Below are 25,739 nucleotides of genomic sequence, written 5' to 3'. Positions count from 1 at the left end.
CAAATGCATGGACCAGGAATCCAAGAGATACACATTCAAGCTTGTTTTCATGTAGAATGGAAATGGTTGTCAATCACACGTTCATGAGTGAGAATGGTGATGAGTGTCACATAATCATCACATTCGTCATGTTCTTGTGTGCGAATGAATATCTTAGAATAAGAATAAGCATGAATTAAATAGAAAACAGTAGTACTTTGCATTAATACTCGAGGAACAGCAGAGCTCCACACCTTAATCTATGGTGTGTAGAAACTCCACCGTTGAAAATACATAAGTGATAATGGTTCAGGCATAGCCGAATGGCCAGCCCCATAAAAGTCTAAGATAGCATAAAACTGATCAAAGATCCCTAGTACAATAGTAAACAGTTCTATTTATATTAAACTAGTTACTAGGGTTACAGAAATAGGTAAATGAAGCAGAAATCCACTTCCGGACCCACTTGGTGTGTGCTTGGGCTGAGCATTGAAACTTTCACGTTTAGAGGTCTTCCTTGGAGTTAAACACCAGTTTGTAACTTGTTTCTGGTGTTTAACGCCAGAATAGGGCAAAAAGCTGGCATCAAACGCCAGTTTGCGTTGTCTAAACTCGGGCAAAGTATGAACTATTATATATTGCTGGAAAGCCCTGGATGTCTACTTTCCAACGCAGTTAAGAGCGTGCCATTTGGACTTCTGTAGCTCTAAAAATTCCATTTCGAGTGCAGGAAGGTCAGAATCCAACAGCATGTGCAGTCCTTTGTCAGCCTCTGAATCAGATTTTTGCTCAGGTCCCTTAATTTCAGCCAGAAAATACCTGAAATCATAGAAAAATATACAAACTCATAGTAAAGTCCAGAAATATAAATTTTGCTTAAAAACTAATAAAAATATACTAAAAACTAACTAAATCATACTAAAAACTATGCAAAAACAATGTCAAAAAGCGTATAAATTATCCACTCATCATTAGCCATCTCTACAAACAAAATAATATAATCTAAGATAACATTTCATGTAATTACAGATAATACCATAGCAACAGAAACCTTAACTCTACCCATAACCCTAATTCAAATTTCTAACTTTTCTCAACTAATAAAACCTATAGAGAACATCCAATAAAGAATAGAGGGAAAACTATTTGGTGCAAAACGGAGGTACTTCGATCATCTTTTTCGATTTAGGATCGCAGTAATAATGACAACGGAGTTTTGTTAGGCATAGAGGGGCGCGAAAAGGTTTTTTTTTGTCCCATTCTTTAATAAAAAAAATTAGAATACACGTAAATAAATTTGGAGGGATTTTGTTTCTACGTAGGTTCGGATACTAATAGATCAATTGCGTAATCAACATTAGAGTACTTTGACACACGAAGGTCATCTTCTATAGTTACAAAGTAAGTTTCTTTCTTTCATGGATACATTTGTAGTATTTACATCTTTTATAAGTAGAAATGATAATTTATTCAAGAAATAAATTAAAAAATACTACAAAAATAAATTGATATAAATTATAATAAATTAGATGATATTTGAATATCTAATTAAATTAATTATTTTATATAATTAATTCATCATAAAAATATATTTAACAAGTTAAAAATATAACTCAAAAAATACTCTCATAAATATAGCACGTAATCTCTAATATTAAATATAAAAATTCAATTTTTATATAATAAAAAATAAATTTAAATTTGCAGATGAAATTAAAATAAAATTTAAATCCTATCCTACTCATTGTCAACTTCTTCTAAACTTAATTAATTAAAATTAAAATTAAATTGTGATTATGCATAACAACAATCACAATTCAAAACTATCATAGTCATATTCGACTCAATGTAGTAGCCATTTGACAAAAATGATCACATGTCATTAGTCATTACACAACACCTCACATTTATCGTTTCTTGAATATACAGCGTGTGAGGAAAGGAAGCCGTAGTAGTAGTAATGTGGAAGAAAATATTATCTAATAATTTAATTTAATCCGAGGCTGACATCCCAAAACGGAGAAAAACTCAAATCTTACACTGTGGAAGCAGTGATAGTATACCCCAGAAAGAGTGCAAGATCACAGTGATTTTGCCACATTTGCTTTCCTGAAAGGAAAAATTAAAAAAGAAAAGAAAAGAAAAATGGGGAATCGACGGTTTACTCAGGTGGCAATGAGCGACGACGAGGACGAAGAACCGCCACGTCCCAAGCAGCAGCCAGCTTCCTCTTGTTCTCCACCGTCGAAGCAGCAGCAGCAGGAGAAGAGGAAGCGCATGAAGCTGCAGGAGGAAGAAGACGAGGATGAGGAGAAGGAGGAGCAACTGCAGCAGGAGGAGGAGGAGGAAGAGGAGGAAGAAGAGGAGCGGAAGAGGAAGAAGAGGAAGGGGAAGGAGAAGGATAAGCATGTGGAAGAAGAGGAACCCCCTCAGGAAGACGCCAAGCCCATTGGCGATCCCATTAGGGTTTCTGGAAAGGGGAGAGGTAGGAAGAAGCATTTCGAGTCATTCGAGTTTGATGGAAACCAGTACACTCTGGTAACCACCACCACTTTTTCTTCTCATTCCATAAACCCTACTATTATGTTACACGTGATGAATTTCACAATTTCATTGCTTTTATCACTTACTTCAAATTGATTGTTATTTAATGAAATTGGGTTGTGAAACTTGCTATCTAAGAACTTTTGTTGCATTGTTCTTTTTTCTGCAGGAGGACCCTGTACTTCTTGTTCCTGAGGATAAGGACCAGAAACCCTATGTGGCTATTATTAAAGTGAGTATTAAGTTCTTTGCAAAATATTAGTTTTGAATATATTGTTGGCACAGTTGAAGCCTATTTATTGGTGCCTACGTTCTGTCCTGGGTTTGTGATTTCTAGAGTGGTGTGTTTTGGTGTCAGGATATTACACAGTCCCTAAATGGCAGCATGATGGTTACCGGGCAGTGGTTTTACCGTCCTGAAGAAGCAGAAAGGAAAGGTGGTGGCAGTTGGCAATCACGTGATACAAGGGAACTCTTTTATAGTTTCCACCGTGATGAGGTTCCAGCCGAATCTGTTATGCATAAGTGCGTTGTGCATTTTGTTCCCATACACAAACAGCTTCCGAATCGTAAGCAGCATCCTGGCTTCATTGTACAAAAGGTGTATGACACTGTAGAAAGGAAACTCTGGAAGCTAACTGATAAGGACTATGAAGACAACAAACAGCAAGAGATTGATGAGCTTGTTCAGAAAACCCTTAAGCGGATGGGTGAATTGCCTGACATCGAGCCCGAAGAAGCTCCTTCTGCTGATCAGGAAGATGTTATGAAAAGTAAAAGGATTTTAAGGAAGAAAGGCATTTCGCCTCTTGATGTTTCACGGGAGGAGGAATCAGGTCGTAAGGGTGACCAACATCTGAAACCTGAAACACCCGGGAGTTGTGTAAGTAATTCCTCTGAGCATTATCACATATTAGTGGATTGGAATGTGTTAACAGGGGATACCCATCGTGACAAAGTCCTGGAGAAGTTGCTTCAAAGTGTTCAATACGTGTTTAATTCGGATGACGGCATAAAGAAGAAAGAGAAAGGAAGTGAAAATTCTGATCCAGGTTATAATGGAAGCAATAATAGAACTTCCCAATCACCAAATGAATGTCAAGATAAGGTTCAGAAGGTACTCGGTGAAGATTCCAGTTCTGGTTGTGATCCCCAGTATTGTATTACGTATTTTCTATTATATACCTTGAAGATTATTATGTATTCATTGCTTGCCTTTTCCACTCTGCAGAGTTCCAAGTCTTTGGTCTGGCCGGATGCTGCGGTAACAGCTGTAGTTGCTTTGGAAAAAGTTTCACATGATACACTTTCATCGGATTATCAGAAGTATAACCAAAAGCTACGGCAATTAGTTTTTAATCTGAAGGTTAGAAGCAGCTCTTCTGCATAACAATCATATACTTGAAATATTTATAATGAATACAGAATACCTATGAATGACCAAAATATTACACTTGGATGCTACATTTTATCTTTGTTTACAATGTGACTTTTGGACTTCTATTTATAACTTTCTATTATGTTTTAAAAGTGATTTGTAAGATGTGAAATATGGTGAAAATGGTGGCACTCTTAGCTAGACCATAGGTCATGTGATAACCAGTAAGGTACTGATTGTTACTTTGAAATTTTCTAGTCTATACAAACTATAGTTTTTTTTTTTCATCTTTTTGTATTTTTAATCCTGTACATTTTTTTACCATTTTAAGTTGCATAAATTTAGTAAGTCAGTATGTACCTATTTCAATTTAGTATTCAGATATGCTGCGGACATCATTGTTGGGTGAATATAAAGAAATGAGCCCCATATTTTTGCTACATGATCTGGGTTATCTAGGTGGTATTATCCAGACTTATCATATCTAGAATAGTTTCTAAGAAGATTAGAACTGTGGTATGACAACTTGACAAGATTCTTGTGCATATTTTTATTAAGACCAAAAATTAGGAAATTTTTTGCCAGTATACTATTTGATGCAATGAAACTCCTAGGACAGAGCAGAGGTGGGTTGATGTAGTAAGAAGTGGTCTATGTATCTCCTGTCTTACTGTTATGTGCGTAGTAAGCTCGCTGAAGCGCATAAGGAAAGTGTCTGTTTCCGTTGATGGATTTTTATCCTAAAGCTGGATGAGTGTTAAAGAAAAAAACTTTGTTTACATGTTACTTGCAATGAGATTATATTTTCTCTCTTCAATGTACCTTTTCATCTCTTATTGCCCCAGCCCACCATGTGACAATAATTAGTAATAATTGCCAATTTATTTTCTTCTAGAGAGACGTGTTGGATAGGTGAATCAGTTCTGGGGGATTTTTACTTTTTTTTCTTTATCATTAAATTCCACTCACATCTGTTGATGTGAATGTTGGTGTGTGCATGGAGTGTTCAGTGCTAACTTACTATATGTTTTTGGTCAATCTCTATTAGTAATGGAGTAAAAACATAATAAGCTGGCTTTCTATGATGATATATTTAACAATAGTTTATCTGTTATATTTTCCTCACCATCACCACTACTAATGGTCTTTTTGGCTGGAGAAAGCAATGTGGATCTCTATGTGTTTTTTTATATAATAAATGATGGTTTCCTTATAGTTACATTATTTTTTTCTCTTGGGGAATTTTTCAGAACAACACATTGCTAGCATGTCGTCTGTTAAATGGAGAATTGGAACCTTCAAAAGTATTTAACATGACACCCAATGAATTGAAGGTATTAAGTTTATTGCCAATTTTTATCTAGTTTTTCTTTTTATTGGAACTTTGAAGCTGTCTGCCCAATTTGTTTTCTAGTCTCTGTAATCTCAATTTTCAATTTAGATTAGTAGTTTCTTGTGATTCTTTGACTGTGGTCAACTTTCCGTTTTTCTCAAAACATCATAAATTCACAAAGCAAAAGAAAAAAAAAAGGAGAAAGAAAAAAATCCTAGTGCTTTGTAGAGCAAATATAAATTGTGTTTGGATTTTATGAGCTGGTATTTTATTGTGTGCCTAAGGACTAAATATTTGAAACTACAGGAGGGTTTGACTGCTGATGAGATATCCAAGAAAGAGCCTGATGAGTCACAGCACATGCAGGTTAATTTTATTCCTCACCGCAATGTTTATGTTATGTTGCCTGTTACATTAGTGATGGTCAGCTTTTCCATCTGGAAACAGATGACGGATGCGCGCTGCAGAAGATGCAGAGAATGCAAGGTGGGTTTGAGGGATATCATCCATGCAGGACATGGTGACAGATATCAGGTTTGAAGTTTAAACTCTTATCTGTTTTCCCCTGATGCACTTTTTAGGCCAATTCTAAGATGAAGTTTTGGTATGCATAGAGGAGTACTTCATTTTATTTAAAAATTAACAAAAATAAAATAATACATTCTACGTGATAGTTATCCAACCTCTCATCAAAGAGAATTTTCATCTCTCCATCATTTAACCTTTCCACCATAGTATGAACATCTTTTTTTATGGTTTTTTTAACTGTGCTATGTTTCTTCAGCTGGAATGTATTGCTTGCGGTAACTCATGGTATGCCTCACGTGATGAGGTATCAACACTGACCATAGATGCTTCTGATTCTAAACGGAGTAGTGTAGGGACAGCACCGTGGGCCACTGCTAAATTCGAGAGTGTTGAGAAGAAGCTGGTGAGCCCTCGTGAACCTGAAAGATCTGGTAATGACATCTTCAAGAAAACAAGCGAAGCATATATGCCTGTATTGGACTCCCAAAAATCATTTGGCAAGTCCAGGAAAGATGACAACACTGAAGCTACAAAACAAGCTGACTAGGAACATTCTGTTCTCTATAAAGTTTGGTTGTACCTAGCAATCTTTCTTTCTTTTTTTTTTTTTTCCTTCTTTTATTGGAGTGATAGTTGCAAAATAGTCGTGTATACTGTATAGTTCTCTTCTAGTCTAGTTTATTTTGTGCATGCAGCGCCCTTATTTCCTCTGTATATCATTAACTGAATTAATCACACAAACACTGTCTCTTGCTAATTTTTATAAAAACGGATTCTTACACACATTTAAGTGATATAGTTTCTTTTTAAACAAACTATAATGATATATTCTTCTAAATATTCTCTCAATTTTTTTGGTAAGATTTTATCTTTAAAAAAGACAAGACAATCTTTAAATGAAATTAATATTTTGATGATTTAAAAAGACCTAATTTTTTTTAGAAATTAAGAGAATATTTAAGATATTTTTGAGTCGGATTATATTTACTCAATGCAAATTAAAATTTACCAATGAGATATCATTCATGTTACAAAGATATTAGAATTAGATATTAATCGTATAAAAATACAGAATGATTTTGTAATAATGTATTTATAATTAAAATATAAATATATTAATTATTAATTTATGAATTTTATAAAAAAAATTAATTATTTTAATGATTATGTTATAAAAAATATATAAAACATACAAAAGAAAACAAAAGAAAAGTGTGTCATCCAGTCCAAGATTGAAGATTCCGTGGGTTTGATATGTCCCACAGCCACTGCTATTGAATTTAGGTTAGTGTGTCGCCAATCCAATCCCATCCACCTATCTTCCTTTTCTCCCCAACCTTAACCCTAGTCAAATTTACTTATCTAACCCCGTTCTGGCATGCTCCGAAAAAATTACCAAAAAATATTTTGACCTGGTCAACGTCTTTTTTTGGGCACCTCCCACTTCTGAGACCATCAGACCAACCCATTACTTGCCTTGTCCAATAGGGAAACGACACAAAGGGCATCTTCGTCAAATAAAATTCACCAAAGCAGATCTGATTCTGCATCCGACAAAACTGATTTATTGTGCCGAATTTCTTATTATTATTTCACCTACAAACATCTAATTATTGTTTAGTAGTGGGATTCTGCAACATTAATAAGGGAACTCACAGTGCTAGTGTGCTACTATTAGTCTCTCTTTTTTTTTTTGGTGGGTACTACTATTAGTCTATTAGACTATTACCATTACTGTACTACCAAGACATCCTAAAATTTCACTACTACCCCTGTCTTTGTGGACCTGAATAGCACCATAGCTAAAGACTAGGAGTGTGTTTTGAATAGGTATTTTAAACATAAAATATATTTTTAAGATAAAATATTATATTACAATTTTTTTAATTGAAAATATTTTTAAATTTCAAAAAATTTTTAAGACTTTCAACTATTAAAAATAATACACTTTAGAATAATATTATACGTCTACATTTTTTTGTTAACTAAATCTAATTAAATTGGTTTAATATAACAAAAATCAATTATAATTAGTATTATTTTAAATTTTATTATTTAATTTACTTGGCATTAGTTAATATTTAAAACTAATAAATACTAAACTTAATAATATATTTATGAATAGACATAATTTAACTATATTTTTAAACAAAGCAATTTATCATAAAATTAATATAATTACTTCAACTGAACAAAATATTTTAAAATTAAATATTTAATTACAATATTTAATTTTTCTTATATTTAAAATAAATTAAAATTTAAAAAACTCTCACCTAAACACATTCTAAAAATTTTTCCTCTAGGGGTTATTTGTCTTTCAGGAAAGGTGCTCTCTCAATTGATTCTTTCTCGGGTTTGCACTTCGTACACTTGCTTTGCTTTCACCTTAGATCACTGATCTCATGCTGAGTGAGTGGCTGAGACATAAATTAATTAAATTATTTCTTGAAAAATGCAAAGTGAAGAGAAAGGAAAATAAGGGCTTGTTTGTGTGAGTTTTAAGAAAAGATTTTTTTAAATATTTTTTTTAAAGATTTTATAGAGAAGTAAAATTAACTTTATGTTTAGATATTTCATGTAAAAAGATCTTTTTATTTATCAATTATGTTTGGGTATAACAATATAAAAGTACTTTTTTGTTTATTTATTACATGAAGAACATCTTTTTTTTTAAAGAAAAAAGATCTTTTAAAAAAAGATGTAAATTACAGCTTCTCAAAAAAAAATTTATTTTACTAGTACTTTTATTTTTACTACTAGAAATTTGCCAAACACGTTAAAAAATAAAAAGGTCTTTTTTATTGAAAAAAGATTTTTTTTAACAAAATAATGGTGTCCAAACATATACTAATTATGTTATGTATGCATAATTTTTATGTTAGATACTTAGATTTAGTGTAAACCTAATATGAGGGAGACTTAACTACTAATTTAATATTAAAAAAATTAGATCTTAACAATTATTTTTTTTAAAAAAATATTATTAACAAAATAATTATTGAATGATTTAAAATTCGATAAAAATAATTAATTAATTATATTTTTTACAAGTGATAAAAACTTTTGTATTTAATCCGAATTTTTACAATAATATTTAAATAAATATTTAAAAAGTACAAAAAAATATTTAGAATAAAATTTGATTTTTATTTTTTTTATTTTTCAAAAAAATTAATCATTCACAATAAAAAATTAAAAAATTCATTTGATATAAAATTATTAAATTTTAAAGTTGAATATATTTTATTTTTCTAACAATACTTGCAAAAAACTATATTAAAAATTAATCTCTCAACATTTCTTAAAATATATATTTAATATCTAATTTTTTGTCACATTTTTTAATTTTTTGACATCTTATTTATTGTTAGTTCTAAAACTATTTTTATTACTCATGTAAAAATATTCGTACTATTTTAGTAATTTTGTCTAAGTGAAATTTAGATTTTAGATCTTAATAGATAGATAAGATGGGTCGACACAATACTCTATTATATATATAATTTTTTTTTCTCAAAAGAAAGCAACATCATATGATGGTGCTTGAGGAACATGGCTTTAGTAGACTTTGGCACAAGAGACATGGACACAATAGTAGCAACCTGTTGTCTCTTCTTTCTCCGCTTACTCGTGTGAGAGAGTTTTCAATGCTTCTCTCTTACTCTTACGCTTACTGGCTTCAGTTACTGCTTCTATACATTGCTTTTTGTCATCACTTGCCATTGCTCCTTCTGTGGTGTTTGTTGAACTAGATTGAAGTGAAGTTGCTTGTTCTGAACCTCGTTTCAACGCTTAATTTGGACCATTTGGCCCAGCTTCACTAAATGGAGTTGCTTTTATAAGTTATTCTGATGGAAACTTTTTGCTCAAGTTTGGACATTTATGGTGGTTGTGCATTGAAGCTGGTTGTTGGGATTTCTTTTATTATTATTATTTATGATTAAACATTTGTACATCACACTTTACTCACATTTTGGGTATTATAAGGATAATCATGCAGTGTTCTTACTTCTTTCCAGCATTTGTCTTTTCCTTTTGCAATTTCTTTATCCAACAGATCATATGGGATTTCTTTCCGGTGTTCAGAATCCTAATAATGGTTTAGTCATTTATTTATTCTGTGATACAACCTATAATTTTTTTGAACAATGGTGGGGCGCGTCCTTTAGAATACTGGCCGTTTACAAGGTCATAATTGCCATTTCAAAATTACATTTTTTATGAGAGGGTAGCGACTGTTTTGCAGTGTAGGTACCATTCTATCACTTGATGTAAAAGGAAAAAAAAAGATTGGAGCTAAACCCCTTCTTGATTATTGAGTCCAACGTTTTTTTTTTAAATATTCTTTTTATACACAATAGTTTGGGTTCATGAGTGTGATGTTCTTGGCATTTAGTCCTTTTTGTTTTGTCTAATGAAAATTTTCTCAATGGAAGGTTTGTTTCCCTTGCCAAAGTGCGAGGATTAGTATACTTCTAGCAATATGATTATGTCAATGTTGTGTCCAACTTTTTCCTTGCTACACACTAATGTCTATCTCTTTCTGCAGGGCTCTGAATTCATCAATGGGACAAGACTTGGAGCTGGATATAAGTGAAAAGTATTCAGTGGGTCTGAGTCCCAATACCGTTCTTCCGTCTTCGAATGCAAAGAGATCCAGAAAAGGAAAACCCTCCGGGAAAGATGGTTTTATAACCCTCAAGGGGGACTTTGCAGATATAAAACTTGCTCACTTTCGCAGTGCTTCATGTAAGAGTCATTTCTCCAGCACTCATGGATTGGAAGGTAACATTGAAATGAGGCGTGGCTCCATGTATCAGAGTTCAGAGGAAAGAAAAGCTGTAAGGAAAATGGGCATGGAAGGAAGGAAGAAAATTGAAATTTCCAGGAGGAGTGACATCTCTTTCTCAGGTAGCATTCTTGATTCTTTGTGTGGTTCAGATGCCGAAGATTCTGAGCCGAGAACATCGGAGATATCTCCGGATTCAAACTTGGGTTCCCTATCGGTTTCCAGGTCATTGGCTTACATGGAGCCAAAGTCTTCAAAAGACTTCATTGAAATTTGCATGAGTTCAGATGTCAAGCATGGGAGAGGTTTTACAAATTTAAGAAGTGATAAAATTGCTGATTCTCTAATTCATGGCAATTCTCATCTTGAAAAGGACACGGTTCACTCACTGAAAAAGTCAGTCTCTGCTAAGGTGGAAGTCTCTCACTTGTTGCTATCACCATCAGAAAGTGATTGCTCATCAAGTGCAAGTTCAAAAGTTGAACTTAACCCTCTTAGGAAAAGGATGAATCAATTCACAAAGTCAAAATCTTTGAGAAGTCCAACAAGCCATAAGGTGGAAACTAATGAGGCCAGATCAAATGAGACTGCAAACATTACAAGGAGCAGGACATATCAGAAATCGTTGTTAAGTGATTTATCTAACACAGGGAAACAGTCTGACATTATTTCTGAGTTCATCAGTAGAGAAATCCAGTATTCAGGTATAGCATCCTCACCAGTTCACCTGCATGGTAATCTCAGGATAGAAAACAAACATGGAGTACCATTTTTGGAGTTCAAGGTCAGGTGCCCTGAAGATGTCTTTGTGGCGAAGGCATGGAGAACTCGTCATGCTTTTAATTGGGTATATACCTTCCACTCCATTGATAATAGAAAGAAGAGCAGTGCAAGTGCAACCGGCTCAGAATCCCATGAGTTTGACAAAGATTGCTCCATGGTAGCACAGATGGTAGTTTCCAGCAATTTAGGTTCCGAACAAGAAAGCCAAGTATCTGATAACTCTATGGTGACAGAATTTGTGTTGTATGATTTTACACACTCAAGACCAAGTGTTTCACATGAAACAAAGTCTTTCTGTGAGCAAGATGCTTCTGAGAGACGAAAAGCTTCCAAGGAAGAGACTTTGAGGCTGGATGAAGAGAATCTTGCTAGTAAAAACAAACGTCAATACAAGCCTCTATCAACTGGTGTCAAATTGGATTACACAGATTCTTATCATTTGTTGTCCACTAGATCATATTCAAACGTCGAAAGTGCTGCTATTGTTTTAGAAATTCCATTTTCTAGGAGAGAAAGCTTGAAGTACAGAAGAGGAGATAGAATAAGTGCTAAAGAGTACTCTAGCATTAGGGATCAGAGTAGAAATAGCCTTAATGAGAGAAAATTCCAGGAACAGTTGAAGGTGGTGATACCAACAGGCAATCATGGTTTACCAGACACCGAAAGTCAAGGTCCGTCGTCATTACTTGATCGATTGAGACATGGTGGAGGTTGTGACTGTGGTGGCTGGGACATGGCCTGTCCCCTTATTCTTTTAGGCAATCCTAGTATTCAATTTTCCGAAGACTGCCCTCTTATGGAGGAATATCAAGCACTGGAACTCTTCATTCAGGTACAACTTGAATTTTGCAGAACAAGGATAGATACTTTTAAGGGAAATTTCAGAACCCTTGTAGAGTAACACTGTACAGTAGTTAAGAAGATCCTTCAAGCTAGCTTGAAAACTCTACCTTGTTATTTGTGTCTATCAAAATTAAGATAGTGCACAAAGTTATGAATTTGCAGATACTGTGCGGACATTGATATACTTATAGGCTTTTTATTAACATTTTTTCTTATTAAAGCTTTCTTTATCTACCGCAAAGTTTAACTTGCTTCATTTTATGACTCGTCATTGGTTTTTTACGATAACTTGTATTGCTTTGTGGTCTATAGGGGGCAAAAGAATGTAGCCCTACATTCAGCATGAGGAGAATTGAAGAGGGCCAATATGCAGTGGATTTTCATGTGCAATTATCCACGTTACAAGCATTCTCTATCAGTGTTGCTATTTTGCATGGCAGTTCCAACTTCAGCGAAGCAAGGCAAAATAAACCCCAACAACTATCTCAATGCAGCTCACTAAAAATGCTTATTGAGGAGGATGTAGAGTTTTACATCAAATCAGTCACAAAGGAGGAGAGCAGGAAAACAGTGTCCAAGACTCGGAAAGGAATCCCTCGACCGTATGCACTGAACCCACCTTTTTCTCCTATTGCGCGAGTATAGAGTGTAATTCAGGATTAAGATCTCAGCTTGGAGACATGAAGACAGAAGCAAAGTGATTGCATGACAAAATATCTGTTGTCTCTTATCCCTCCACCAGCCTTATGCTCTTAAAGTCATTGCTGGTTGTAGGGACTCTGCTTCTAGGAGACGAGCTGAACTTTTGTAACAAGCAAAATAGAGGATCTTAGTGATGATTCCATTTGCATGGATATAAAGTTTTGTTGCTGGAGGAAATGCCTTGCTCACTGAAGCTAAGAAAAATGCACTCTGAATGGGAAATACAGAGAGGAAATGTAAATGATCTGCTGCATTAGGGATATGATATTCAGAATCATTCTTTGTAATAAATTCTTTCATGCCAGTCACTAAAAGTTCATGGGATAGCATGAGAATATTGTCTATATTGTAATGGGGGCAGTTAGATGGGGGGAAATCTTTGAACCAGGTAGAAGATAGCATAGAAGCCCTTTTCTCTCTTCCAGTTTGTATGTGTATCTATTAAGAATCTCAAAGGAAAATTGATGGGAAGTGGACTGGAATGAATCCAAGTTATTTGATGTCCAAATGGATCTACCTTAAAATAGTATATATATAAGAACCTTGTGATGATAAAATCTAGGCAACTATCATGAAATGGCAAAATAAATACACTCTAGACATGATGTTATATAGTTTCAATCCTGAATGATGTGAATTTGAGAATTTGTGGGGACAAATAATCATAATTAGGATGCTGGAAAACAAGATTATTGGCCTATTTCTGTAGAACACTGCAGGAATATATTGAATAGGGCACTCTACAGAATTCTCATAAAGATATGGATTATGATTCAACCATGATGAGAAAATTGGATTTGTATCTTTCACTTATTATGCTTTCGGCTATGATCATGTGCATGACAAGTACAAGCTTATTGTGAGACTCCAAGACCGGAATTTCTCGTCAAGTTCTTCTTTTGCGTTTTCCAGCATCAGGAATTCTCAATCGCCCATGTAAGAGAAACTGTGGTGGTATAATTTTCACTGGAATATTAATTACTAGTACCACAATGTTATATGGAACGTTACATACATGAGAAATGTTTTCTGCATTCTTTATTTTTCATGTATTCGGGCAACTCATTTACTCTACTACCGTTTTTTTAACAATGGAGAAAAAAAAAACACGTGTAAGATACACTTTAAAAAAAAAAATTATCATTTTTACTCTTTGAAAAATTATAAGTAACCAAGTCTATATGCATTCAAATGGTTATTCCAGCAGCCAACATTTCAAAAAACTAGGTAAATGCACCGCGACCTTTTTCTCCAACTCCTCTCATCGTGACGTCGCGTCCTCCATCTCCAAGTCGTGTCGCCGCGCCTCTGTGCCCTCCTGATTCGTCTTCTGTTGCCGCACCGCCAAGCTTCCCCTTCCCTATTCTTCTCGTCAGGACACTACATCCTCTCTTCCAACCCTTCTCGTCGCGACACCGTCCATCTCTCTTCCAACCTTTTTCGTCACGATGCCATCCCATCTTCCTCTAAATCCTCTCGTCCCGTCATGACGTTGCCGCGTAGAAATCCTCTCGCCGCAACGCCATTTAGTGTCTTCTCCAACTCGCGCGGCCGTAGTTACGCCACACATGGCGTTCTTCTTCTTCTTTTTCTTAGGTTTCGATTGTGTTTTTTTATATGTTTTTGGATGTTTTTTTTTCTTATATTTCAGATGTTTCTTTTTTTTAGGTTTTAAATAAACTTTTTAATCAAAAAGCTCTACAATCAAGGGAATTATCTAACCAAGTTCAAGTGTCCAACCAACTTGTTATAACTGTTTTTCACATCACGTGTCACTTATTGTACGCGCAATTTTCTTCATCTTCTTCGAACGTGCTTCTTCTTCTTGTTACATACTCCTGCTTTTTCTTCTCCTCTTTTTTTCTTATCTTTCTCACCATCATCATCACCACCACCTCTTCCTCCTCCTTCTTTTTCTCATTTGATTTATTATTTTTCTTCATTTTTCTCCTGCCACTTCATTATCATCACCATTATCGTTATCGTCATCGTCGTTATCGATATCATAGTTAGAAATTTTGGTATTAGAGTGAAGACATTTTGGTACTATGTTTTATAAATTTATGTGCTGTTTTATATATTAGTTTAGCCATCTTTTTCTTATACGTAAATACCAATATTCATTCTTTTTCGAACTTTTGCATTTATTCTGCTTAAGTTCATTGCGTTATCAATAGATTTTTACATATATTCTCTTTTCTATTTAAAATTTGCGAATCTGCAACTCAAGCCTTAATGAAATAAGTTTTTAGTTCTATCACATCATTAGTTAAAAAATTTAGTATTAGAGTGAAGACATTTCAATGTTATTTTTTAGAATTTTATATGTTGTTTTATATATGAGATAAGCATTCAATTCATTGAATGTATAATGTTTTATAGAAAGATTCAATATTTTTTGTGTGTCGTGTTACTGAACTTCTGGTGTCAATTTGATGTTATTTTATTTCATTTTATAGAGTTAATGTGATCTTTTAATATGCAATTAACTTTTTACATTCTGTATCATTGTATTTAAATTTCGGTGTCACTTTAAATAAATTTTGGTATTATTTTTGTTTCTAACAAGAATTCAATCCAATAAGTGTGAACCTACATTCATTCAACTAAACAAGATTATAATACAGTATAGACTGATGAGTTTGGAAAACTCCAAATTAAATACGATGATGATCAAACATTATTAATTAATTTAAAAATTATTAATTTGAATTTTAGTTCATATTTTTTAATTAATAATTTTGTTGCTTGCATATTTTGTCATTGGACATAAAAAAATCATGAAGCCCAAAATGATAATCAGCCTTATACAAAAATCCTATCTAATATGTGGCTGAATTATTTTATTAGGCAACATGAATTGGGCCAAGAAATTTTGGTACAGCCCAAAATCATTGTGGTTGAAAGACCAACATTATGGTCCGACTTGAAGAAGAAGGAAAGTGGAGCATGTGGTTTCTATTACCCATTTACTTTGGTGGGATCCAAATTCAAAGTGAAAACATGCTTTTCACGGATACCTACTCCCACTTTAGAATGGAATTCAAAGTTAATTAAATGGGTTTAATTGCTTTGGTAACATGAAAGAGAAAGTGCAAGTGATATGATGGCATTTAATTGATTACACGTTATTAGGCATGGGAATGAGAAATTAACTCATTTTTAATTTCTTTCTTCAATTACATTGAAAGCTTTTCTGCATTCTTTCTCTTCTCTCTTCAGTTTCGGTCATGTCAAGAAGAAAAAGAAGAAGCAAGCTATCAGAGGTAAAGTACAGTAGCAGAGAAACTATGTGCAAGCAAGAGGTCATTGTGATGATGGCATTAGCAAAAAGAAGATTTACAGTATGGTGTGGCTGAGATCTTTACCACAAATGGTAAGATGTGGTGAAGAAGTCTTAAGATCACTATACCTAAAAATGGTGGAAGATTTAACTCGGTCAGAGAAGAAGATCCTTGGGGTATAGCTCGTCTCTACTTTTGTTCATCCATCACAGAAGGTAGCTACTGTAGCTACATGGGAAGAAGCAGAAGATAGAGTAGATGGAGCTGTCAAGCATCAAAGACTCATCAAGGGTCAGAAATTCTTCATAGGGAGCAAATCAAGATAGAAGGCCCGAATTGATGAAGTTTGGTGAGATGGGATGAGGAAGAGGTAATTGCATGTGAGAAGAAGAAGCAGTTGGCTCGGTTCAACCGTTTCAACCTTGGAGGCTTCCCCTTCTATAATAAGGGTGAACATGCAAGGCTTGAGACAAAGAGAAAAGAGTGAAAGCACAAAGTTCTCAGCTACCCAAACTAACAGAAGTTCTTCTCCTTCAATGTGCTTCATGTTGTATTTTTCTGTTTAGTTTTGTCTGTCTTGAGTCCCATGGAAAAAGGCAAACATTGAGGTTTGTATGAAAAAATCATAGAGCGAAAAAAGGCAGAGTATACAAAATTAAAAGAAAAAATCATAAATGTCCTAGAGGTCCTTTGTACATCTGTGTTCTGTTTCATAATTCTCTGGGAATCCCCTTGCAAGTTGGGTTAGCACTTAGTAGTTGAAAGCTTGGTAGGTGACCAAGTCAAGTTCAGGATTGGGGATAGATTCTGGACTTGTCCCAGATAGGAAGGGTAGTTTCTAGGGAGAATTGGTGTCTATAATCAGCATGATTATAGTGAAATTTCATCATTGTTGTGATGGAGACTGGGTGTAGGCTGCATTGCACTTAGCAGCTGAACCAAGATACTTCTTGGTGTGATTCTCTCTTTCTCTTCTACTCTATTTTCTCATTCTGTTGCACAAGAGACAAAATTAAAAATTATCTCCTCATTGGTTACGAGACAAAAAAGAAAATGTCTCTTGACTAGTGACGAGACAAAAAGCAGAAATATCTCCTCAAGGCATTCTTAACGGGCAGAAAGTGTTACTCAGCAAAAAGGGATTAAGATTCAACCCCCCTTCTCTTAGCCACTGATAACCATCATAGGCATATTAATTCAAGTCTAATATGAGAAACAATGCTCCTAAAAAAAGAGGTAAGAGCAACAAAAAATAAAGAAAGAAGAATAATAAGTAAAAAAATGTAGCATTAAAGATATTCCTGTGTTTTCGTAGAAAAATTTCAGTGTCAAAATTAAGAAATTTTGATATTACTGCTAAGAAATTTCGGGGTTATTGTTTGCACAATTCAAAATTCTCTTTCTTCCTCATTCTTCTTGTTATTTCACATTTTCATGAGTCTTGTTTCACCCTCTTAACAAGAACTTTTGTTACGGTTAAAAAATTTCAGTATGAAAATTTTGAAACTTCTATGTCACGATTAAAAATTTTCTGGTGGTATTTTCTGATAAATTTTGCATAAATCAAAAACCATCCATCATCGTCGTTGTCGTCGTCGTCATCATCATCATCTTGTTTTACCTTCTCATAATTCTTTTTGTTTTACGCTTTTATAAGAATAAAAACAAGAAAAAAAAGAAACACATAATGCTGCAAAATCACCAGGAAGAGAAAGAGAAGGAAAAGAGAAAAAGAATGCAGCAACAATAGTAGCAATAAAAGAATAACGATGAATACACGCAAAGAAAAAGAAGGAATGCCAAAAAAAATAAGGAATACGAAATACGAACGTTTACATTAGTGGAGAGTTAGAGTGTGTAGACACTAGACATGCTCTCACTAATGAAATTTTTTTTTGTTGGATTTAGACCAACTTGATTAGACTTGGTTATAAAAAAGACTTGTATGTATAATAATACTTTTTTTTTTTTTAAATGTTAGATGTTTCTTTTCTTAATTTTTGAATATTTTTTGGATATTTATTTTTATTTGATTTTAGATGTTTTTCATGATAATTTGAATCTACGTTTTTTTTTTCAACAAAAAAATACTCAAAAAAAGGACTCAACGCACGATATTGGCAGCACGGATAATTTTGAGCGACCGACGGTGATAGACGGTGCGGCGCAGTTTTGGACTGTAGTATGTGAATTTTTTTTTGGGATTTTTTTTTTACAATTTATATACTAATTAACTGTAGTTAATTGATACCTAGTCGGTTGCCTAAGAAAGTTAGTTTTTATCCAAACTTTAGTCTTAACAAAAATTCCTTCAATTAGTTTGAGTTTCAAATTCAGTCATACGGTAAGAAAGGAATGACCCATGAGCACACAATAGTAAAGGTAGAAGAGGCTTATTGTAGGTGAAAAAAAAAAATACAAAAGAAGACTATAAGACCATGAAATGAACATTAGTATTATATGAATGATATTGTTTGTGTCTTTGAATAAATTGCTAAATACTATATTTATTTATTTTAGAGTAATATTTTAAATAGATTTTCAAAAAAATTTAAACAGATTTATCTCTAAAAAAATTTAACTATAATTTTAAGTTGGATTTTTTTTTTCATTAAACACCAAATATGTTTTTAGTCCAATTTAAATAGTTAGGACTATCAACTATGTTCTATGTATCAGTTAACTTGTTGATGTGTCACGTGCAGGACAGTTTGGTCTCTGACCACGTGAACAAAACAACGTTGTATTATATAAGAATAAAACAACCTCATTTTAAAGTGGGTCCCTAATTTAAAAGCAAAAAAAAATGAAACAACACCGTTTAAAAGGGGACCAACTCCTTCAACGAGAAGTCCATCATGGCGACAACGAAGACAGAGGCTTCTGGTGGAGGGCGCGGGGAGGATGACGAAGATGTTGAGCTAGAGGAGGGAGATTGGTAAGGAAGAGAAGAGGAGGAAGATGATGCAGCGATGGAGTGTTGGCCACCGGACCGGATTGGTGAACTAGATCTCCAACCAATCCGGTTCAGTACAGTGACCGTTTAAGGATGAGAACCAGTATAACTGAATTGCTCTAGAGAAAATTTTTAAATTGTTGAAGATGTAGTTTGAACCAGAGTCTTTTTTGTTATTGCATGTTCTTCTTACCACTAAATTATATTATTTCTTGTTATTTTATATACTAATTATTAATTATATAGTAAAAATATACAATAATTTTGTTAATATTATTTTAATTTTATACTCATTTATATTTAAATTAATTATATTTTTATTATTCATAATTATTAAAATAAATGTTATTAAACATGTATAAATAAAAATATCAAGTATTTTTATTAATTACAATATCCTAATTCTTTTTATGATTATATGACATTTATTAAATATTATTTTTCAATAAATACATATAGTATATAACAATATAATAAATATAAACTAAATCAGTTAGTTATTGAAATAAAAAATAGTTACTTTAGTATAAAAATAAAATAAAATAATTTTATTATGAAAAATATTAGAATTTTATATACTTATTTAATGATAATTTATTATAACTTATTGATTATAATTTGTTGAAATTTGATTGTTTTTAAAACATTAGTAAATATATGTATTTTAAATTTTAATTTAGTTTTTTGACTATTTTATATTTTTTATTTACGTAAGACTGGTTTAAACAATAAACCAGTAAACTAATAATCTGACTGGTTCGATCACCGATTTGATTCTAACAACTATACTAGGAACTAATTTCTCCTATTCAAAATGGCTAGGGCGTTTCACTTAACCGGACACGTCAATGAGTTAATTGACGCATAGAACGTCGCTGTTAGTTTTAACTGGTTCAAACTAAGCTGGGACATATCTGGCATATAATAAAAAAAGTCCAAAATCCCGACATATTTGGCATATTATTCTTATTTTATCTTATCTTTAATGAGTGTGTCTTTGTTGGGATACTTTTAAGTGTTTGTTTGAGTATCATTAAATTGGTAAGAAAAAGATATTTTATTTATTGAAAAAAATTATATTTATTTTTTTTATTTTTTTAGTGTGTTTAATAAATTTCTAGTAGTAAAAGAAAAAATATTAAAAAAATAAAAAATATCTTTTTTGATAAGCTACAATTTATATTTCTTTAAAAGATCTTTCTTTTAAAAGAAATATTTTTTACATAATAAATAAACAAAAAAATATTTTTATATTGTTATATTCAAACATAATTGATAAATAAAAAATTTTTTTACATAAGATATCTAAATATAAAATTACTTTTATTTTTCTATAAGAAATTTAAAAAAAAACTAACTAAATTTTTTTTAAAAAAACTCATCCAAACAAATCCTAAGAATTGAGTGTTGAGGATCACAATGCATTTATTTATGGCAACTATTAAGTGAATATAATTTTATAAACTTAAAATACTTCAAACGTAACATACAATTTATTCTATTTTTGGCCAAACTACTAGATTATGAATTATGGTACTTGATATAGTGTTAGTTTAAATTGACTTTTTGAGTGAAAAAATATTTTTTTGTTAAAATAAAATATTTTTATTCAATTTAAATATATTTAGATACGTCTTTTAAAAAAATATTTTTATTAAAAAATAAATTATTTACTTTTTTTTAAACTAACAATACTTTGCTTAAAAAAAAAACAGAAACAAAAAACATTTTTAATACTTAAAACTCTTTAAAAAGCCTATTCAAATGTAAAATAACTTTTGTTTTTTTTCAAAAAAAAATTTAAAGATGAAAAAATAAGTAATTTTTCTAATGCCAATCCAAACTGGGCCATAGTTAATATTCATGATATCTGTTTAATTTTTCAAATATTTTTTTGCCAGGACATTATGTCATTCTATATATGTCCTTGTGTCAGACCATAAATACCCCTCTATTTCTAAGATACTTGGGTTACCTTTCAGAGAGAAAAAAAAAATTCTGATATTCTTATGACCTATAAAGCTGTAACTCACAAGCTCTAATTTCTGGAGCAAAACTATTTAGTATTCACTTGAACATATGAATACAAATCCCCCCTTTTCTCTCGTATTTGTGCACCTTCGGGTCCAGCAAGCCAAGCCACCGCATGCATTAAATATACATTTCATGCACCATTAACCTTTTCTTCAGCAATCTATCTCAGTTCAAGCACCATTAACTCTGTTTTTTATTTCTTCAGTCTTCAACATTTATGAACGTGTGAACCAGTGGGGTTGCATGCTTCCAAAGAAAACACTTTCTTGAAAAATTCATAAGAGGCAAAAAACAGTGATCCTTGAGACATGTACATGATCAACCTTGGAGTCAATCCCCTGGTGACAGACAAAGCAAGCACATCTCAAAGCAAATTTGAGTGTTACATATTGCTGTCCTAAATGTATAGAATGTTTAGCAGTTGCTCTACTTTTGTCATACATTTTCTTATGATATAAATGATAATAATGGCTAGAGTTGGAAAATAATACCTGTACAGGCCCTTCAAACCTTCACTCTTGCTAATTTTGTAAAGGCCTTGGAACACATTATCATATTGATTTATAGAGCCAGGGAGCTGCAATCCACTTAAATCATAAGCGAAATTAAGAATAAAAATCATACCATCTGTACAAAAATATATAAATAGTTCATGCTATGACAAAGAACAATTTTAGACACCAAGTGTTTAGATCTTAAAGTTTGTCTTCAACAACTAACTATGTGGCGGCACCAGTTCAATTTATATCATCAGTCTTACTGATAGTCCACTTTAAAGTAGAAACAAGAATTAATATAATTGGACGGCTTGCTTATTAGTTTTTTCAAACCTGTGTCTGCAATCTTGTCTTGATCACATCAAAAGGAGTTGTGAACAATGCAGCAGTAGATCCAGCTAATCCTCCACATAATAACTACAAAAATATGCAAAATGATCACAGTTCACATGCATCTTAGTGAGACAAAACGAAGATTATGAAAGCACAAGTAGCACACGAACTTACAGTCTGAAATGCATTAGGTTGAATAGTAGATGACAACGATGGCATCACTTTCTTCAAGCTTTCATATGTATAAAACTATAATTGTTCACAGAAAATAGCCATAAGTAAAATCTTATCACAAAGAACTTAGAAAAGCAACTACAGAATAATATTAACAGCAGAAGTTAGAGATGAAAAAATCAACAATCATACAAAGCTTCCTCTACACTCATATTAAGACATGAAGAAGTCCAGGGTCAAAGTTGGCAGCAAAGATGGAAAATAGCAAATCACCAATTCCTCATAGCTGACAGCACATGCATCTTGGAGACAATCTATTTTGTATGTAATTAATAAACATGTATTGAAAGTTGAAACGCCTATTAACCTTGATAATTGAATGTGGAACATTTCGGCACAGTACAGCTCCCCAACCTGCATAAAGGGATGTAAACCCACCATTTCTGATAATTCCAACCAAAGCATCCCTGCACAGATTATATTCATAAGCAGGGAAAAGTAAAAGTAATACAATTAGAAAATGGAAAAGTATTGCATAGGAAAGTAGGGTTTTTCACTGAAATAAAATAAAAAAATTTATCATTTTCCAAAACCCCATTTTTTAACTTTAATTTCTCAAATACGATTTTTTTTTATCAAGAGCAAGATCGTCGCACCCTCCAGCAAACTTCACTTCAAATTCCAAAAAAAAAATGGCAAACTTCACAACGGACAATGGCAACCATTATCATCGTCTCCAGAGTACATAGGAGTACACAAGAGTACCCAGGAATAAATCATATTTTTATTGGAGAAATAATGATTTTTTTTTAATTTATAATGAGAAAAAATCCTTGTTAAATATGACTTATTCCCGTATATCTGTGTATGTCTGTAGACGATGATAATGATTGCCATTAACGCCAGCAATGTTTAAGAAGCCATGATTGTTGTCTGTGTATTTTTGTGTACTCCTATGTACTCTTGGAGACGATGATAATGGCTTAAAAATTTGAGTTTTGGCGGCGAACTCGCCCTAAATCCAAAAAAAATCGTATTTGGAAAATTAAAGTTAAAAAATCAGGAATGGAAAAATAATTATTTTTTTTATTTTATTTCTGAAAAAAATCCTAAGAAAGTACTCCAAGAAAGAATGAAAATAGATTACAATTCTTTTTGTAACAGGGAATATAGATTCCAAATTTTCAATGATTGAATAAATTCACAAAACACATAAAGCCAAAGGCATCCTCAATCAGATCAAGAAGTGATGACAGGTACAGATGATAAAAAGGGCTGAGCCATACCAACAGCTGCGATAATGCGACCCAACTTGCATCTGCTGCTTAATTCGTTCACTAGGAGTGAAAATAAAAGAGGTTGCAATACTTGCAGCACCACCACCCACACAATGGGCAAAAGAATAATACTCCTTCACATAATAAGCAAAAGTTATTCTATGACTCAGGCTCCCCTAGATGGTGTCATGGTGCCACATGCAGAATAAAATTGGGGGAAAAAACACAAGATAGATATGGATTGGATATAATGAAAGACAAGCTACCTTTGGAAGATAAGGAACCAAAGCTGCTTTAATTGATTCATAGGTGAAAGTATAAACTGCAGATATTGGAGCAGAACATGCAATGTTTGTAGTAATTCCACGATATAGTCCGAGCAATCCTGAAAGCAGTTCATTCAAAAGGGAAAGTTTATAAATTAAGCAACACATAGATATCTAGCAAAGACCAACCTCTGTCAGAAACAACTGATTTTCCAATGTTAACAATGGATCTCTGTTCTGCACGGCATGACTGAATAACCGTCTTAATCGTGTCAACTGGATGTAAACAAAGGCTAACACATACACCAGCCAATGCCCCAGAAAAAGCATGCTCTTGCTTTGCAACAGAATAACAAGGCTTCTGAGGGGTTGCTGCAAAGCTCTGAACCTTAGCTTCATCATCGGTTATATCCGCAAAATGTCTTCTTTGAATTTCCAGCATTTCATTATTGTCAAGCTTATGCTGGCACTGGATAGAAGCACTATCACGGGTATGCAAAGATTTAATATGATAATCTGCATAGATATTAGAAGATGAGATCTGCCAAGCACCAACATCAGAATTAGTGTCAGGCAAAACTGGAAGAAAATAATCCGAACACAGAGTGCTAACATTTTCTCTGTCCATAGCTGTATCACTGGATAATGGTAGATCTTCATCTAAAACTAAATCGGGATTGCAAACATCACTCTCATTAACCACCGTCAAGGTGCTTGTACCTGTTGAAATGCAGTCCCCACCCACTGGGGAATTAACTTTCTTGTTCCCAAGATCTGTAGCCTTCACGTGGTATTTAAGTCTTTTAGGCGCATCCCTACTCATCCACCAATAAACATTTCGCGATTGAAATGAGATTTTCTCAGTCCCAAGTTCTGTTTCTTTCCGATATTCATTTAAACTGTTATCAGTGGCCTGCATAAATCTCTGGAACAAAGAACCAATATGCTCCTGACGTCCATTACGTGACTGAAGCACCAATGCCTTTTGTGTTACCGTAGGGAAATCTATTTTTTCCTGCAAAATCTGTGAACCATATGCTGTAGCTCCCACATTAACCTGAAAGTAATTAGTGTTAGTTGAGCTACATACCCCTCCATTCCTTTCCACATGAATGCCATCAGGAATATTCTTTATCGGGAACCCTTTATCATCTCGACTCCCATTTTCCTCGCGGAGCAAAACTGAGAGTGGGCAACTCGCAGAATCCCATATCTGTCCTACTGCAGAGATGAGCTGAGCAGTGCTCAGTATCTGAGGGTGCTTCGGCTTTGGCTCAGAACTCGTGTAGCACTGCTTATTCTCACTATTGGAAACAGAAGGCTTATGATTCACACGGGAAAGACTTCCCCCATGTTGATTCCGCTTATATTTGATCGAATGTTGATCACTTTTTGGAGATTTATTGCATCCAGACATTCACAACTGTTTTTTTTCTTTCTATATCTCCCTCAAGAATAACTTGAAAATGTCTGCATGGGGGAGAACCTGCAAACCCAGCAAGCATTATCATTCATTCATTCATGAATTGCAAACGAAATTAGTACTAACTTTCAATCACTTACTACACTTAATCCCTTATCTTGCAATTGAAACAAGAAAGAATAAATAAATAGATCAATAAGCAGAGTTAATTACCGGTTAAATGGTTCTCATGTGTGTGACATGGAAAAGAAAGGAATGGCAGGCGAATCAAAATCGCTGACATCAAGGTTGAAGCATATTAAGCTAAGAGAATCAGGTAATCTGCCTCCCAAATATAAATGAATTTATTAAAAGGAAAAAGTCAGGGACAAACCAATAGTAAAAAAGATGCTAGGTTTAAAAAATGAGAACATAAGTAAATTAATAACAAGAAGTTGAATGGAAGTGGAACCTGGAAGAAAGCAGCGAGAGTTGATGATGAGAACGAGCGGGAGAGGGCTTGAAATTCATGTTGACGACGCGAAAAAAAAGAGGGTTCAAGAAGCACAGCAAGCAACAATTTCAATGTGGGTTTATGCTTATGGATTGCTGCGCCCACTTTGCCTCGCATTAC

The 25,739-nt window shown here is 33.3% G+C and overlaps 3 protein-coding genes across 6 annotated transcripts; 2 read left to right on the top strand and 1 right to left on the bottom strand.

Moving 5' to 3' along the window:
* The first annotated feature begins 1,855 nt into the window (after nt 1–1,855).
* LOC107479945 (uncharacterized) lies at nt 1,856–6,545 on the top strand. The gene is made up of 8 exons (XM_016100061.3): nt 1,856–2,517; nt 2,693–2,755; nt 2,882–3,640; nt 3,755–3,889; nt 5,152–5,235; nt 5,541–5,600; nt 5,682–5,768; nt 6,019–6,545. Exons 1-8 carry the CDS (start codon nt 2,125–2,127, stop codon nt 6,307–6,309), a joined length of 1,872 nt encoding a protein of 623 aa, XP_015955547.1. The 5' UTR covers nt 1,856–2,124; the 3' UTR covers nt 6,310–6,545.
* Nucleotides 6,546–10,187: 3,642 nt separating this feature from the next.
* Nucleotides 10,188–13,368, top strand: LOC107479944 (uncharacterized). The gene is made up of 3 exons (XM_016100060.3): nt 10,188–10,201; nt 10,315–12,169; nt 12,493–13,368. Exons 2-3 carry the CDS (start codon nt 10,331–10,333, stop codon nt 12,823–12,825), a joined length of 2,172 nt encoding a protein of 723 aa, XP_015955546.1. The 5' UTR covers nt 10,188–10,201; nt 10,315–10,330; the 3' UTR covers nt 12,826–13,368.
* Nucleotides 13,369–21,105: 7,737 nt separating this feature from the next.
* On the bottom strand, nt 21,106–25,733 carry LOC107479942 (uncharacterized). 4 transcript variants are annotated; one of them, XM_016100059.3, is made up of 11 exons: nt 25,578–25,733; nt 25,340–25,447; nt 24,794–25,189; nt 23,893–24,727; nt 23,704–23,822; nt 23,447–23,571; nt 22,528–22,627; nt 22,161–22,235; nt 21,987–22,070; nt 21,648–21,733; nt 21,106–21,494 (listed from the first exon to the last, which is right to left on the bottom strand). In XM_016100059.3, the coding sequence occupies exons 3-11, from the start codon at nt 25,118–25,120 to the stop codon at nt 21,365–21,367; spliced, it is 1,881 nt and encodes a 626-aa protein (XP_015955545.1). In that variant the 5' UTR covers nt 25,121–25,189; nt 25,340–25,447; nt 25,578–25,733; the 3' UTR covers nt 21,106–21,364. The 4 variants fall into 4 exon arrangements, 3 of the variants coding, with proteins under 3 accessions (XP_015955545.1, XP_015955542.1, XP_052114647.1); XM_016100056.3 differs by having other exon boundaries at nt 23,893–25,189; XM_052258687.1 differs by having other exon boundaries at nt 23,893–25,189; nt 25,340–25,402.
* Nucleotides 25,734–25,739: the final 6 nt, after the last annotated feature.

The sequence above is a fragment of the Arachis duranensis genome, chromosome 3 (assembly GCF_000817695.3).
Source record: "Arachis duranensis cultivar V14167 chromosome 3, aradu.V14167.gnm2.J7QH, whole genome shotgun sequence".
Classification (NCBI taxonomy): domain Eukaryota; kingdom Viridiplantae; phylum Streptophyta; class Magnoliopsida; order Fabales; family Fabaceae; genus Arachis; species Arachis duranensis.
The sequence above is the reverse complement of the archived record's forward strand: the minus strand, read 5'-3'. Positions and strand labels throughout refer to the sequence as shown.

Coding starts and splice junctions, on each gene's coding strand:
- LOC107479944 (XM_016100060.3), top strand. CDS start 10,331: ATGGGACAAGACTTGGAGCTGGATATAAGTGAAAAGTATTCAGTGGGT. Junction 12,170..12,492: donor CACTGGAACTCTTCATTCAG/GTACAACTTGAA, acceptor TGTGGTCTATAG/GGGGCAAAAGAATGTAGCCC.
- LOC107479942 (XM_016100056.3), bottom strand. CDS start 25,120: ATGTCTGGATGCAATAAATCTCCAAAAAGTGATCAACATTCGATCAAA. Junction 23,823..23,892: donor ATCAGTTGTTTCTGACAGAG/GTTGGTCTTTGC, acceptor AACTGCTTTCAG/GATTGCTCGGACTATATCGT. Junction 21,734..21,986: donor AGACAAGATTGCAGACACAG/GTTTGAAAAAAC, acceptor AGTGGATTGCAG/CTCCCTGGCTCTATAAATCA.
- LOC107479945 (XM_016100061.3), top strand. CDS start 2,125: ATGGGGAATCGACGGTTTACTCAGGTGGCAATGAGCGACGACGAGGAC. Junction 2,756..2,881: donor CCTATGTGGCTATTATTAAA/GTGAGTATTAAG, acceptor TTTTGGTGTCAG/GATATTACACAGTCCCTAAA. Junction 5,236..5,540: donor TGACACCCAATGAATTGAAG/GTATTAAGTTTA, acceptor TTGAAACTACAG/GAGGGTTTGACTGCTGATGA.